Source organism: Myotis davidii, unplaced genomic scaffold (genome assembly GCF_000327345.1).
Source record: "Myotis davidii unplaced genomic scaffold, ASM32734v1 scaffold496, whole genome shotgun sequence".
Lineage (NCBI taxonomy): Eukaryota > Metazoa > Chordata > Mammalia > Chiroptera > Vespertilionidae > Myotis > Myotis davidii.
This window is the reverse complement of record NW_006289398.1, coordinates 2,330,814-2,346,705: the sequence shown is the minus strand read 5'-3', so window position 1 is coordinate 2,346,705 and position 15,892 is coordinate 2,330,814. Positions and strand designations below refer to the sequence as shown.

Genomic DNA, 15,892 nt, shown 5'->3' with positions numbered 1-15,892 from the left:
CCAACTAACACTTTTCTATCCAAAAGAATGGGTTACAAAATTAATTAAAATGTCTATTTTTAAATATAGGATTTTTATACAGTAGAGACAGGGACTGCTACACTGTGCAATTCTCTCACACTGCCCTACTGGTAGACTATGTTTTCAGGCTGACTCACACTGGATATACACATGGGACTAGCAACAGCCTATGGAATAGGAGCAAAAAAAGTACAAAGGCCTGCTCCTAAAATTTCCCTTAAGCCCCTCCACGCTTTTCCCCCAAGTTCCTCTACCCAGGATCCAATAGAAGACTTAAAGGCCCGAGATCAGTGGTTCACAACCTTCCTAATGCCGCGACTCTTTAATACAGTTCCTCATGTTGTGGTGACCCCCAATTTCATTGTGACAAATTGAACATAATTAAAGCATAGTGATTAATCACAAAAACAATATGTAATTATATATGTGTTTTCCGATGGTCTTAGGCGACCCCTGTGAAAGGGTCATTCGACCCCCAAAGGGGTCGCGACCCACAGGTTGAGAACCACTGCCCTAGATGCTAGGAGCCACTCTTTGGAAGCTGCTTGAACACACCTTGGACTGAGTGAGAGGAGCTAGAATTAAACCTTCATTACGTTAAGCCACTGAAAGTCTGGGATTGTTTAGCTCATCCATTCACTTATCCAAATTAATAAAAGCAGCCTTGAAAATAAGAAAGTTACTAGGTTTACATGATAAAAAAATGTTTAAAAAATAATGAATAAACTAACTCTATGTTCCTGTGAAGGTATATAGGTAACAAGAATGAATTCTTCATTAATTTTTACACAAATACAATCTAGCTAAGGGCAGATTATACTAATACAATGAAAATTTTTGTTTAAAGTTACATCAGACCTTTTTAAACTGAAAAGTCAAAAAACCTATTTTTTTCCCCCTCTGTAATCTTTTGTTCTAAATCAGAAAGCTAAATAAGGGATCATCATGGTGGTATATTTATAATCACAAACTTACACCTATATTTAAAAATCCCAAGTGGCAGCTTACTAGGAAATGTTTCCTGCCAACATGAAAAGAATTTAAATAGAAAATAGGAGCTATACCTTGAACTCTTTCTCAATTTTGTCTCAGAAAATAAAGCTATCAAAAATCTCCAGTCCTAGCTGGTTTGGCTCAGTGGATAGAGCGTCGGCCTACACACTGAAAGGTCCTGGGTTTGATTCCGGTCAAGGGCACATGCCCGGGTTGCGGGCTCGATCTCCAGTAAGGGGTGTGTAGGAGGCATGATGTTTCTCTCTCTCCCCCTTCCTCTCTGAAATCAATAAAAATATATTTAAAATTAAATACATAAATAGAACACTCCAAACTAGTTCCCAGACATGATAAATATCACATAATTATTGATATCAACAATATTAATAACTACCTCAATAACTAACACAATCTCCCATATTAACATAAAAAATTTGAAACTATTCTGATTCCAAATTCTTTACAATGTAATAACCTACTCCCATCACAATCACCACCACCACCATTCTCACTCCTGCTCTGGAAACCTGCAAGAGTTTTGTTTTATCCCTGCAATCTGGCATACCTTGTGGGGCCTTTAAACGTAATTATTCAAGTGGTTTGTGGGTCCTTTTAATTCAAAGACTGATGCCTACGTTTTATATGAATGCCCTGGGTACTACTCAATTTATATGTAATATTGCTTCTCTATATAATACATTAACTTAAATTATGAGCTAAAAACAGTGAACCTGACATAGGAATTTGAGCAATGAACCTCTGAATACCAATCTACTTCTTTCCTATAAGACTGGGTGAAAAGAGCCAAACCTAACCATCTTCTGGTGGGAGCAATAACTTCTGGTGTGGGACAAAGTAAAATTTCTAGCTAAGATTTTTAAATCTTAGTGAACAGTTGCTGCAGCCTTTCAAAATCAGTAATGGGAATTTATCTGCATGCAATTACTTAAAAGATTTCTAAAATAAAATGATTTTTTTTTGTTTGGGGAGAGAAGGAACATCTTTAAAACATGACATGAACACACACACAAGTTAGGAACATGCTAAGCTCTAAAGCTATAACCACCATGAAAACTCACAGAGTGGGGGTGGATAAACATTAGGTACCACAAGACAGAAACAGACACAGAAAGCAGATATGTAAAGGTAGCTTTTCCTGGTCGTGCACCACGATAGTCTTAGAGCTAGGAGAAAAGCAGGAAAATGTACCAGTAACCCACAAATAGGCTCAAAAATGAGAATTCACCTTAACTACTTATAACAAAAAGCTGCATATCACCCTATGCTAAAATTCACTTAACAGCTTACACAAATATTTGAAACAAATCTGAAGGCTAGAATGCAAAATTTCCCAACATAAATGTTTTAATCAGTAACTATAACTATAGTAAATATGTTTAAATGTAACTATATGAATATATAATTATTATGAAATCTTCCACAGATTAGCTTGTTTTAGATCTACCTCTTTATGTTTCCTTTTTGACCTTTCAAAGATTAAGGCCAAGAATCTTTCCTTAAATATCATCTACCCCCTTGGACATTTTCAAACCCATCCTAGAAAACATTTCTCTTAGAAATATGCTATATTTCTTACTTCAGTGTCTAATCATAGTAAGTTTTACACCTGACATAGTTCACTGTACTTTCGTAAGTATTGTCAGTACTTTCGTAAGTACTGAAGTAAGTTAATTATATAGTATTTCTTTTAGAAATTAGACATCAAAAAACTGTAAGTTAAATACTGACCCAAACACATATAACCCCCAATCCACCTACTGTCATCATGAACTCTGTCGACATTGAAGGCTCTACTGTGTTGATTCAAACTCAGCTGCTGTTCGTGAAGGTCCACAGGAACGGGGTTGATGCCAGTCCCTTCAAGGTATAACCTGATACGCTGCCTCCATAACCACCTGGGAAGAGTGAATGAAAAGCAAGTTATGTTAAGACAGAATAAATTAAACTAAGAATTAGACATTGTAATTGCACCAAATTAAAAATTCATTTAAAAAACCTACTTGTTCCAGGAACAAATTATACTAGAAACACCTAAAATTCACAGGTTCCTGCTAAAAGACAGATTTAGAAGTTTATTTCTTTGTTCGATCATAATGGAAATATCTAATCTATGTGTACAAAATGTCCCAAATAACTTGAATTAAAGTCAAATTCTTTATCAAGGTAGTCTGACCATTGAACAAATTCAGTGAAAGAAATATGGAAAAAAAACATCTCCATTGCTTAAAAAACACTAATCTGTAAGACAGGGATAACCAAGAATCTCAGCAAGGGAGGAACTCTCAGTCATTCTGGGTGGGAGAAGAGGAGGATAAAAAACATAAAATCTCAGGAGGTTTGAACACTCAGTTTTAACTGACAGTTTTTACTATCTTTCTAAGACCATGTAACAAGGCTAAGAAAGTAGAGAAATGGCGTATATCTCACTGAAGGAAAAAAACCCTCTATTTACAATTACATACAGGCCAAGTGGCATGTGTCAGGGATTCTCTATATAGTTCTGATTGGACTAGAATAAGGTAAGTTAGATGTGTTTGTGACTCAGCTAGTATATTACATTCTATGGCTACTGTTATAACTGTGGACTAATCAAATAGTATCTAATTCCGTTTAACAGTATTTTAATGATACACCTTTATTAAGATATTTATATAACAACAGAAAGAAATTCCTACCTGAACTCACCACGATAGAACTTCTGTAAGGCTTCTGGGAAGGAATGTGTATAGCGAACAGGAAGACACAAATGACCCTCAGACCTTCATTTGAAAAGGAGTTGGGGGTGGTATAAAAGGAAGAAGAAAAAGAGCTTAATTCAAAAATCAGATATGAATTTTTTTAAATTTCAACTCTATACTTAATTTGTTTTTGCCACAAAATTGTCTATTTTCAACAAAAACAAAAAAGAATAGACATAGTTTAAATCCAGCTTTACTACCACAATACACAATACTACTTAATTTCCACATTACAGTGAAACTGAAAATAACAGCATATTTGCCACAGACTGACCACCTTGCAAAACTGTCTGATGGTACAGTGGTGTTTGCATCTTACCCTGAAATTATCTAACTATTAATTTTGGGCAAGTCACCAGCTTCTTCATCTCTATGCTACAAACCCACCAATCTACAAAGGTTATTCTGAGGATTCAAAGTATTGATGTGAAAGTGTTTTGAACTATAAATCCCTTTTAAATTAAACATCATTTAAAATATTCCAAGACACTAAAACTCAGTTTAATCCAACGTACTGTTTCATTTTCTCAAAAAACCGTATCAGGATGAACTTCTTCAAGGAGTAAACAGCCTGATGTAGAAGACAGAATGTTTTTACTGCAAACTGCGAGGTGTTAAGATTGCCAATAAGCTGCTACAGAAAGATGAGAGAATATAGCACCTAATGTGATGAAAGGTGTCCGGGAAGCGCAGTGATTATCAGTCTTGAAAGAAAGATGGCTTCAATCTTGACGGAAAGGTTGAGAGTAGACTTGGCAAAACAAACTCTTGGTAATACTGTAAGTTAACGTGTAAGTGTGAAGCGCAGAAAACAAGGTTTTCATGAAGTTTTGACTAGTCAATTTCTTTATCTGAGAGGTCAACACTGAGGTTAAAAACGTTATGTTCACTGCAATACTTTACACAGTGCTAAGTATATAAAAGGCATTAACAGTCATTTGATGGGAAATATCTGCTGAGGTCAACCGCAGGTCTAAAACACGCAGGAGAGGCGATCCCTCATGAGGTTAGTCAGGTTCTCAGCTAGCGGCTAAGCGTCGGAAGGCTTGACTGAGCCTGGAGGATTCTCTTTCAATGTGGCTCCCTCACATGGCGGGCAAACTGGTGCCAGCTGTTGGCAAGAGGCCTGATTCCTCTCCAGGGAGCCTCTCCAGGGGGCTTAGGTATCTCACACCATGGTGGCTGACTTACCCCAGAAAGAGTGGTCCAAGAAGCTTCAATAGAAGCCGCAATACCAGTGACAGCCTAGCCTTGGAAGCCACACACAGGCATACCATATTCTACTGGTCAGAGGCCAGGCCTCATTGCATTTAGAAGGGGGTAGGGAACCACATAAAGGTGTAAACACTAGGAAGCTGCTAACTCGGAGGCTGGCTACCACCTGCCCTCTGTCACATCTAATTATTAAGCACTGAAATGTCTCAGTAGAATGGGTTCAGAATACAAAAGACACGAACAGAAATTACGCATTTCATTTAGATGAGCCCATGTAAGTGAGCCATCTTAGGAGATCCTACAGCCCAAGGCAAGGCTTCAGATGGCCTGAAGTCCAAGCGCATCTGACTATAAATTCCTCAGATCCCAAGCCAAACCCATCCAACTGAGCTGTCCTGAATTCCTGAGACACAGAAACCCTGAGAGATAATCAGTGATGATTGTTGTTTTACACCTCTAAGTTTTGGGGAGATTTGTTATGCAGCATTTGATACCTAATACAGAGAAAAAGAAACTTAAGTTGAACAATAACTTCTGGGCTTACTTAAGGTTGTGAGGGACCACAGTGCTTTAAAAAAAGAAGTCAGGCAACCTGAATTACTGAACAAGCCCACAGGCTTAATCCACTTCTGTCTGAAGAAAAGGAGAGAAACAACGGACTTCTAAAACCTACTATTCTAGGTAAAAATTAGAGGCAACACCATCTACTTATAGTTTCAAAATCCTCATAAGATTATGAACATTAAGTCATCTTTTTAAATATATTTTAATAAACTGTATAAAATACCTAGAATCTCTTACTTATAGATATAAAAATAGTTCATTAAAAGTTCTAAAATACATACACATCAACAATAAAGTTAATAAAAAAATAATCACAGAACCAATGATCTCAGTTCCTTATGCTCAGGGAATATTAACTCAACTAGGATGGGGTCCTAGCCCTGCTCCCTGAGATCATTTAATTAATCATTCATTTCAATGCTTGTTGCCTACTGACTATATATCTACATATATAAAAGCGTAACATGCAAATTGACCAGACAGCGGAACGACCGGTCAGCTATGATGTGCACACAGGATCAGGGCCTGCCAGCCAACCTCTCGGTCCCTCCCCGCCAGCTGGCAGGCTCCAATCGCCTGATGGGGAACGGGGGTGGGTGGCAGCAGACGGGTGCAGCGCCGGGGCCCCAATTGCCCCACTGGTCACCCCACACACAGAGGGAGACCAGTGGTGGAGGGCAGGGCTGGCTGCCAGCAGCCAGGGAAGATTGGCCCTGATCACAGGCCAGGCCTAGGGATCCTACCCGCGCATGAATTTTGTGCACTGGGCCTCTAGTAATACTATAATAGTGATAGAGAAAGTAAAGCACAAAGTCCTGAACTCAGGAAAATCAGTCAAATGGAAGAAAGAATCAAGCAGAAATAATAAAGAGACAATACTGCCTGTCCAGGGACTTGCAGTCAGAGCCCAGGAGAGGCACCAGTGTGGAATGAACAAGAACTACTCCACTGACAAAGAGGTATAAGGGCACTTGCGGCAAAAGCACACAACGGCATGAAAAGAACACAGCCTTGTGGAAAACTACTTCTTCTCTCAGGTCCTGCTACCTCAAATACCAAAAGAGCTCCTCACTAGCAAAAGGCCTCCACATGTGAGCCTCCACCCATAGTGTTAGAAGATGCTCAGACATTACATGTGCACTTAAGAACAGCCTTTACAAACAGTCCCTGACGAAACAGGATGAGTTGGTCACCCCAGTATAGTAAATAATTAGATTTTATTCTGAGTTAATGGCAATCACCATAAGATTCTGAGCAGAGAAGTCACAAAATAGCATCAAACTTTCACAAAATGATGACTCTGGCTGCAGTGGGGAGGAGAAATATAAGTAAGAGTAAGAATGGAAACAGTCAATGTTGGATATAAGAATTTTTGAGTCACCAGGATCTAAGTTAAAATCATAGATATTAATCCGTTATTCTAGAGACAGTATAGCCCAGAGGATAATATGTGAAAACACCAGTATATAAGCAGCGACCAAAAAATAAGATCCATCAAGAGATGGTGAAAAAAAGTAGCCCTAGAGATAGAAAGGGGCATCATAATGCCAAAGACGCACAGATGCAACAAGGGGGCGGTCAGCACCAAAACTTCCCAGAAATCAAGTAAAACAAGAGCTGAGTGTCCAGTGGTTTGGTAACCAGGGTATCATCACTTTATGAGGCAAAAGCAACACCAATGAACTGGTTGGGGGTGAATCCGGAGAAGACTGCCAAGGTTTAGAAAATAGCTGTGAAGTAAGAAAGCGGAGATACCCAGCTTTGGGATAGAGGAGAGGAAAGGGAAATAACCAAGAGCGTGACACAGGGTAAAGAATTGATTAAAATGTCTTGAAAGATGGGAGTCTTAAGTGTTTAGCCTAAAAGGAAATCATGTGTGAAGGGAGAGAGGAAAAAAGGGAACAGAACAAGATTTTCTTTAAGCATGAGAAAAGCTGAAGTTCTAATCCAGTGACTGCCATTTCCTTTGTGAGAGAGGAGCAGGGTGTGCTGAAGGAGAGCAGGGAGGACATGAAGTTGAAGAGCCATTCTTGAAGGAGCTGCCACAGGGAACGGGGAAGAGAGAGGACTTGGGCCAAATAGGAAGTTAATCAGACAACTGAGAGTACAGTTCTAGGTGCTAGAAACTACAAATGGAAAGTAAATTTGGGCCACCAAGGCCAAGTGTCTATGATTTTTTCTCCGGATGGTCTCAACAGTGGTGATACAGGAATAGAGAGGATAACAAACTGATCTAGGATTCAAGTAGAAAGATAACAATACAAAATAATTAAGAAATTTGTCAAGAAAGTGAATAAGGGAGAATTAAATGACGGAAATAGAGAGGATCAACTTGGTAAAAGTCAAAGGCAGACTTGAGATGGGAAAATTCTAGATGATCATAAAGCTCAGGTATGATCACGGCCATGGGCAGCTGGAACAGAATGAGGGTGAATGTCAGCGAAGCTGAGGAAAGAAGGAAAAAAATTATAACAGGATTTGGTCTCTTCACCAAGTCAATGAAGTCAGCAGAAAAATCAGTGGACGCATAACCAGGATTGTCGCTCAGAACCATTAGAAAGGACAGAAGATGGAACATTAACTCATCACTCCTTGCAGCGGCACACCCAGCAATATGACCAGGTACAGACAATTACGAGGAGCTTCCAAATGTTAAGATTTATCACACACAGATACTATACAAAGAAAGCATCAGTGTTCTTGTGTATTACACTAAAAAAAAAAAGAGCCAAACACCATGTTTTTCTTTACCGTTCTGGATCCGTGTTCACTCCAATCACTGGCTTAAGTCTGTCCAACACTTTACTTGCTGCCAGAAGCATTGTGCCATCACCTACAGGCCAGAAGACAGACCCAGACTTGTTATAAAACTGGTTTCTAACGTCATTCGAACTCCAGTACTTTCAACAATCACCGCCGCCATCCCATCCTGCTGACTGTCAGTCCATTCCTCCTCCTCTCTACCCATCGTCCCTTTGCATACTCTCTCCTCTCTCACTTAGGATTTCTCAACAGTGGCAGGATTGACGTCTTAACCCAGGTAATTCTTTGTGGTGGGGAGCTGTCCTGTCATTGTAAGGACGGCTAGCAGTAGCCCTGGCCTTCACCCACTAGATGACTCCCTAACTGGGAACCCTGTTCTAATCTTATCACTTCTATTAGCTGATTCTCTTTCTTTCTCTCATAACATCAGTCCAAGTTCACAAATTATTTTAATGAGAATATGTCCAACCAAGTGTCCAATTTCAGAATTTTCTCTCCAAGAAATGCTGTCAACTTAAACTTTAGAAAGAATGTTCACTAACTTAATAATTAAGCTCGGGGGGGTGGGGAAAAGTGTATGTATATTGGGGCCAGAGAGGGATGGAATTTATCTAATCTAATTAAACTCTTAAACAACTTTAATTTTTTTTCAAGATTGGCATAACTAACCACTAATCCTCTGAATCATACTTGAAGTTAAATACACACCTTGAATAGACACAGAAATATATGCATGGAACCTCAAAGTAACATCATTCACTAAAAAAGGGACATGCTATGTAAACAGATCCTAAAAACCCACCACCTTATCTTATGGCAGGCTTCAAGCACCGCTACTGGGAAGCAGGCGTCCTAAGGAGCATCTTCGCATCCCCCATCTTTATCTGTAAAGCTATTACCTCCTGCAGCTATGACGGCATCTGCCCATCGAACAGTTTCTTCATCATATTCTCTCCTCTTTACTAGACGGACCTCAATTCCCTCGTTCCTAAGGTAAAAAAGGAAAGGTTATATAAAAGCTCCACTAATAGCATCACAAGGATGTTTTCTGGGGCAGATTATTACAATGAAGATGTAAAATAAACTATTTTGTTTTATAAACAAATTTATGATTAGCTTTGTAGGGTTAGCTTCATTTTCTTTTAATTGCAACAGCTAATTAACTGTAAGTCATGAAGCATATGAATAAACTGAAAGTTAATGACTATCCCAATCTCTTTAAAAACATCTTTTATAGCTACTGACAAATGAAAGACAATTTTTAAATTATAAAACTGAATAGCCATTATTTTAAATCCAATATGTATTCATTTGAGTGCCAGACCCTGAAATAGTGACTACTTTCTAATTTGCATGTTCTTACACTGATTCCCCTGTATACACATCAACTAACTAGATTTACCCCAAATTAACAGGTTTCTATAATGATGATTCTTAGGCATTCAAAGATTACAATGAATACCCAAATAACCAATCGAGTATTTTAAAGAAACAAAACATTACACATACATAAAAAAAAAGAATAACGGGGGGAGGGGGGGACAAACAAACAAAAAAACATTACACATACTGTTGAAGCCTGCTGTGTACAAGTTAACCCTTTGTAGAAAAGGCAATTCTTGGGCAGACCAAATAATAACAGAACAACTGGGAAATTTTCAGAGTATAATAAAAATTTCCTTAGAAATACTACAATATCAGGTCCATTAACCACAATATAATTTTCTGAAAGTGATTTTATAATGGACATCTTTATTTTAAAATCTAATGATTAGCTGCTAGGTAGAGAAAACTGGAATTCCTGAATACAAAAGCCCACCCAAAATCCAATCACAGACTTACCGTAAACTATCTAGAATATGCTCTACATTTTTGGTGTGAATATGATGTCGTTCAAGCAGTCCACTGTAGCTAGAGCCTTTCAATGCAAGCTACATAAAAATAAAACAAGTGTTGTCTTATTACATGATATAAAGTACATATTACATTTCTTTAAAAAGCCCTATAGAAAACAAAATGCAGTTTTTATTTGAAGGCACATTTTAATGACTACCTGTGAAGCTTAAGTCTAAACTGAACTAGGAATTCTGATTTCAGAAAAATCACAATTTTATTTTAATACCATATACATCATTAAGTTTCCTGAATCATCTAGTCAATTGGATCTCATCATTTGCCTGTTTTACAGTTTGAGTGTTTTATTTTTTAAATGGGTTTATAATATATTGCATATGGCTAATTGAAGATCAAGGATGAACTAATATTTTATCAGGCAGTTGACTTTCTTCCATTTGGATTTGCAGCTCGCTTGTATTTAGATTTATGAACTCTGGTATTTACCTTAATCTAAACAAAGGCTGGTTAGCTCTCAGAACAGATAACTTTTAGATATAAAGACATGTATCTTTCAAGAACTCTCTCTCCCAGTCCACTGGAGTGACATTTTATAATGCTACTATCTAACCATTTAATACTGTCCTTTTAAAGCCTGTCTTCTAAATAATCCATTAAGTAAAATGTTAGAAGTTTAGAAATATCCTCAATAAACGTCCATTTAATCAGGAAGGAAATTTATCCGCTAGAATTAAAAGCCTGTTAGTCATAGCCAGTTACACTCAGTTTTTGGAGTGTCGGTCCAAGAACTGAAGGGTCGCAGGTTCGATTCCAGTCAAAGGCACATACCTGGGTTACAAGCTCCCTCCCGGGCCAGGTCGGGGCACATGTGGGAGGCAGCCAATGGATGTGTCTCTCTCACATCGATGTTTCTCTATCTCTCTCCCTCCCTTCCACTCTCTCTAAAAATAAAAATCAGTGAAGAAACATATCCTGAGGTGAGGATTAACAACAAAAAAAGCATTATTATTTTCTTTTCTTATCCAAATTCCCTTATATCTTGCCTCTTTATGATACAAAATCAGTTTTAAGTACCTGTCTAAAATGCAATTTTAAATTTATTTTTGTTTTAAATCATTACTTACAGATTATAAAATAAAACCAATGTAGATAGACTTTTAATGTTTTTTGCTTTTTTAAAAGGTTACAAAATGATACAACATGGAAGATGCATATATAAAAAAATCTTAATTCAATATAATCTTATTACTCCAGGATGATTTGTATTAATTATATTTTAATACCTAACTTCCCAATCTTTTGTTAAAGTACTGAGTTAAGAGTTTTAAAATAGCCTTGGCTGAGTGACTCAGCTGGTTGGAGTGTCACCCCAAAAGGTTGTGGGTTCGATTCCAGGTCAGGGCACACAGCTAGATTGCGGGTTTGATCCCTGGATAGGGGTATCTAGGAGAGGCAGCCAATCAAAGTTTATCACTCACATCTCTCTCTCTCTCTTCAATGAAAAGAACAGGTGCAGACTAGCTTAAACGTGTTATCACTGAGCAAAGAGACGAGACAAAGAAAAAGAATGTTTCACTGTGTTGATTTGTGTGTATAGATTATTTCTGGAAGCACACATAAGACAAGGATTAATCAGAAATGAAGTTCAACAGGCAGACAGGAGCCACTTCGTGAAGGGACTTGTTGGGCACTACAGATAACGAAGGCTCATCCATAGCAGTTTCTCAAAGTGTGATCCCAGGATCACTTGGAAACCTGGAGAGCATGTTTTTTGGGGTTTTTTAAAATATATTTCTTTATTGATTTAAGAGAGGAAAGGAGAGGGAGGAAGAGAGAGAAACATCAATGATGAAAGAGAATCATTGATTGGCTGCCTTCTGCATGGCCCCTACTGGGGATCAAGCCTGCAATCCCGGCATGTGCCCTTCGCCGGAATCTAACCTGGTACCTTTCAGTCCACAGGCCAACGCTCTATCCACTGAGTCAAACTGGCTAGGGCGAGAGCGTGTTTTTAAAATGCTGAGTCAGTAGCTTTAAGGGTGTGGTTCAGAAAGGCAGAGTCTGGGAGGTCTCCACCAAGTCAATCAAAATCCTGGAGGGGTGGGGAGACTGAGGTCCAGGCATCTTCTTTTTAACAAAGCCCCTAGCTGACTCCACAGGTAATGGGGAGCTTTGGAGGAGTTCTAAGCAGAGCATGAAGTGGCCAGATGTTCACGTTAGATAGACCACCCTGGTGCCTGTGTCTGGAAGATTGAGAGGAGTGAGGTTTCCGTTAGGAGGTTTGGGCAGTACTCCAGATCACATTCTTTAATTTGACAAATACACATACTGCATACACTGTACTCATTGCACACCACGTGACAAAAGTATTACGTGCCCAAGAATTACAACCCAAGCTACACCATTGTTCTCAGAAGAGTAAGACAAACAAAATCCAAGGCACTACATGTCCCAAAGCTATTAACAAGGCAGTATCTAGGGACAGTTTAATCCTATAATAGAGGGGCTGCTAAATGCAATTATTCTATCCCATTTTAAAAATATATCTTAATATTATAAATGAGAACCATTAAAAGGGGTTGCATCTGAGACTGTTAACACCTGCAGTTGGGGGAGAGGAGAGCGGAAACTGCTAATTTCTTATTTGGTATAGATCAAAATATTTTTCAATAACACCTTCTTTTTTGGCCAGTAAGACATGTTTATGATGTCAAAAACTTTTCCAATCAGCTTTGATTCATCTAAAGGTCTAATTTGTGAGACTTGGGTTCTGTTACTAAAAGTTCCACATTTGGCCGAAGCCGGTTTGGCTCAGTGGATAGAGCGTCGGCCTGCGGACTGAAAGGTCCCAGGTTCGATTCCGCTCAAGGGCATGTACCTGGGTTGCGGGCACATCCCCAGTGGGAGATATGCAGGAGGCAGCTGATCGATGTTTCTCTCTCATCGATGTTTCTAACTCTCTATCTCTCTCCCTTTCTCTCTGTAAAAAAATCAATAAAAAATATATTAAAAATAAATAAAAAAAAAAAATAAAAGTTCCACATTTGCCAACATGTTACATCTCATGATATAAATTGTAATAATAGCTTAATTAAACCTTGCAAGGTCATGAGCCAGTAGAGAGAAAATCCTTGACTAGAAATCCTCAACTCACAGGAAGTCATTCATCAGTGTCATTCATCAATTAGGGCAGTGGTTCTCAACCTTCCTAATGCCATGACCCTTTAATACAGTTCCTCATGTTGTAGTGACCCCCAACCACAAAATTATTTTCGTTGCTACTTCATAACTGTAATTTTGCTACTGTTATGAATCGTAATGTAAATATCTGATATACTATACGTGTTTTCCAATGGTCGCAACCCACAGGTTGAGAATCGCCAAGTTAGGGGACAGGAAAAGCAAGACTTAAAAATTAAGCAATGTAACCAATATGAAAGAGTAACCGATGACATTTGAAGGATGTAAACCTATTTTGTACATGCTTTATTGACTAAAAAGTATTTCCTCTAGTTGCTTATGTTTCTACAAAGTTAGAAAACCATGAGGCTTCAGGATATAAACTTGTACCGGTATTCCACCCTCATCTTCCCTTTGCATTCTTACAGGTAACCTAAGCAGCCTAACAGATCTATTTGCAACACAACCACCACCATAAAGAGAGAAGCCTCTGATACAAACTCCAGGTTACCATGACACTACAGACAGGAACCATGGTGCCCAACACACACCTAAGCACGTGGCTACTCTCCTTTATACCCAATTCACATGATTTGTCTACCTCAGTATCTTTTACCCCCAACAAAACAGCAAAAAATATTAATCATTTTTCCATTCCTAATCCAGAATCCCACTGTCGAACAACTTCACCCCGACTAGTATTCTTCGGCCTATTCCTGATCTCTGGCCTTAGTAGAAATGAGAAAACTAACCCAATAACACTCCACTGAAATAAAAACAACTATTTCAAAACTGTGTTCTATAGTCCACAAGTTTTACTTCAAAGTTTTCTTATCCCAAACAGCATTACCCAGGGATCGACAAATATTTACCTAGCAGAGATTTCTCTTCAGATACTGTGCGGGGACACTAGGCGGTTCGCTTTTACTGATTTGCCTACGTTTAAAAAGTTTTGATGAGTGGCAATCCAGTTCAGAGGTCCAATAATTAATCTAATTCGGATGCCACCCATTTTCTTGAGGCCTTGAAAAAGCTAACCCGTTTCAACATGCCAGTCTGTCTGGGGTCTTGGAGGCTATAGTCCAACCCTGGTATCTCACATGCTGAAAACTGCCAGCACTACACAGAGAGTACTGTTCCCACCGATGGGTCCCAGAGAAGTTAAAAAGGCTCAGACGAAGCAAGTTAACCACACTCCCTGGGCCTAATGACTCCAACCTCCTAACCCTCACAAACCCCGCACTCTGAGCATCCCAATGGAGTGCACTCTTTTAAATGGCTGTGGGAGGTTTCCATAAAGCTGTATGAAGAGCATACTAGTGCTTATGGGTGCATGGCATTTCACATTTCTAAAAAGTAGATCTCGTGAAATCGGGAGTGCCGCCCAAGGGACATAGCCTTCTCCCGAAACAGAAACACCTGCTTCTGATCCTGTTCCCTGCCTCCCCCCATTTCACACCCCAGCACAAACTTTGCTCCAACCTCCCGCTCCACCGGCTTGCTGACTGCCTCTTTTAACGGAGGCAACTGTTTCTATCCATTGCTACTGTTTTCTGTTCATTGCAACTGTTTTCTATTCGACCACTTAGGAGAGGAGAGAAACCAAATCTGCGCCCGGCACTCCTCCGACCCATGAACGCAGGGCCCCTCTTCAACGAGCTCATCGAAGCGTCAAGAACTTTAATGCTGAACACAGATTCAGTGCTTAAGCAAAGAGAATTCACAATTTTACCTGGACACCTCCCACAAAACATCACCAAAAGATTTGCTGAGATGTCAAGCCAGGCGTTCAGAACGGGCTGCCTGCCCGCGCACAGAATTCTACAAGATGAGGGTCATAGGCGATCAATTCCCAAAGCCCCTCCTTGCAGTGTGGACGGTTAAGAGATCTGCAAAGGAGATTTCTGCAGACCAACTGCTCCCGGGGGCACCCTCACTCCCCTGTCCCTAAAACGGGCGGATGGGAGCACGAGTTGCCAAGGGGAGTGCGAGTCTTCAGGCCGCTTCCTCGGGCGGACCCACATGCCCCGCACGAATATGAATAAACACCTGCACCCAGCACCGCCCGGGGTGGAGGCTCCGCCGTGTTATGGACCGGGCTCTTCCGCACAGAACTGCCGGGTCGGCCCGCCCTCTGCCTCGACCTTTCCTCTCAGTAACATATTCAAAGTCAGGTTTCCTCCCGTGCTCTTCCCAGCACCACAGCCACGTGTGCTTTCAAAACAAACGGCCGGAACCGGGCCGGACCGCCCCGCCGTCGCGAGGAAAAGGCTCCCCCAGACGGGCCGGGAGCGCCCGGACGGCCCCGTCGAGTCCCAGGGGGTGTGTCCGCGGCGCCTGCCCCTCGCAGCGGACCGGACCCCGCTTTCTCGGGGGGCGGGGGAAGGCTGGGGAGCTCTCTGCAGAGCGCCCGGACGCCAGCCCCTAGCCAGACCTCCTCGGGGGCTGCTGCTCTACTCCCAGTGAAGGGGGGAGCGTCCAAATGAGCCCCAAAGCCCTCCACTGCGGAGCCCCCGGCCCCCACCCCAGGCTTCCAGGGGACG

General features: G+C 40.3%; 1 protein-coding gene across 5 annotated transcripts in view; it reads right to left on the bottom strand.

Annotated features, from left to right (window-relative positions):
* Positions 1 to 11,017, bottom strand: part of NADK2 (NAD kinase 2, mitochondrial) — a 28,918-nt gene extending 17,901 nt beyond the window's left edge. For 3 of the 5 annotated variants that reach the window (XR_435571.2, XM_015562641.1, XM_015562643.1), the window contains exons 1-6: positions 10,780 to 10,852; positions 10,158 to 10,246; positions 9,215 to 9,303; positions 8,304 to 8,385; positions 3,711 to 3,794; positions 2,794 to 2,930 (exon numbers count right to left, since the gene is read on the bottom strand). Coding sequence is in view for 4 of the 5 variants with exons in the window: in XM_015562641.1 (XP_015418127.1) it covers positions 2,794 to 2,930; positions 3,711 to 3,794; positions 8,304 to 8,385; positions 9,215 to 9,303; positions 10,158 to 10,246; positions 10,780 to 10,782 (484 nt within the window). In the remaining variant the exon portion in view is untranslated. Of the gene's footprint in view, positions 1 to 2,793; positions 2,931 to 3,710; positions 3,795 to 8,303; positions 8,386 to 9,214; positions 9,304 to 10,157; positions 10,247 to 10,779; positions 10,853 to 10,997 lie in introns of those variants that run through there. The other 2 variants (XM_006761756.2, XM_015562642.1) reach the window with 2 other exon arrangements.
* Between the last annotated feature and the right edge of the window lie 4,875 nt (positions 11,018 to 15,892).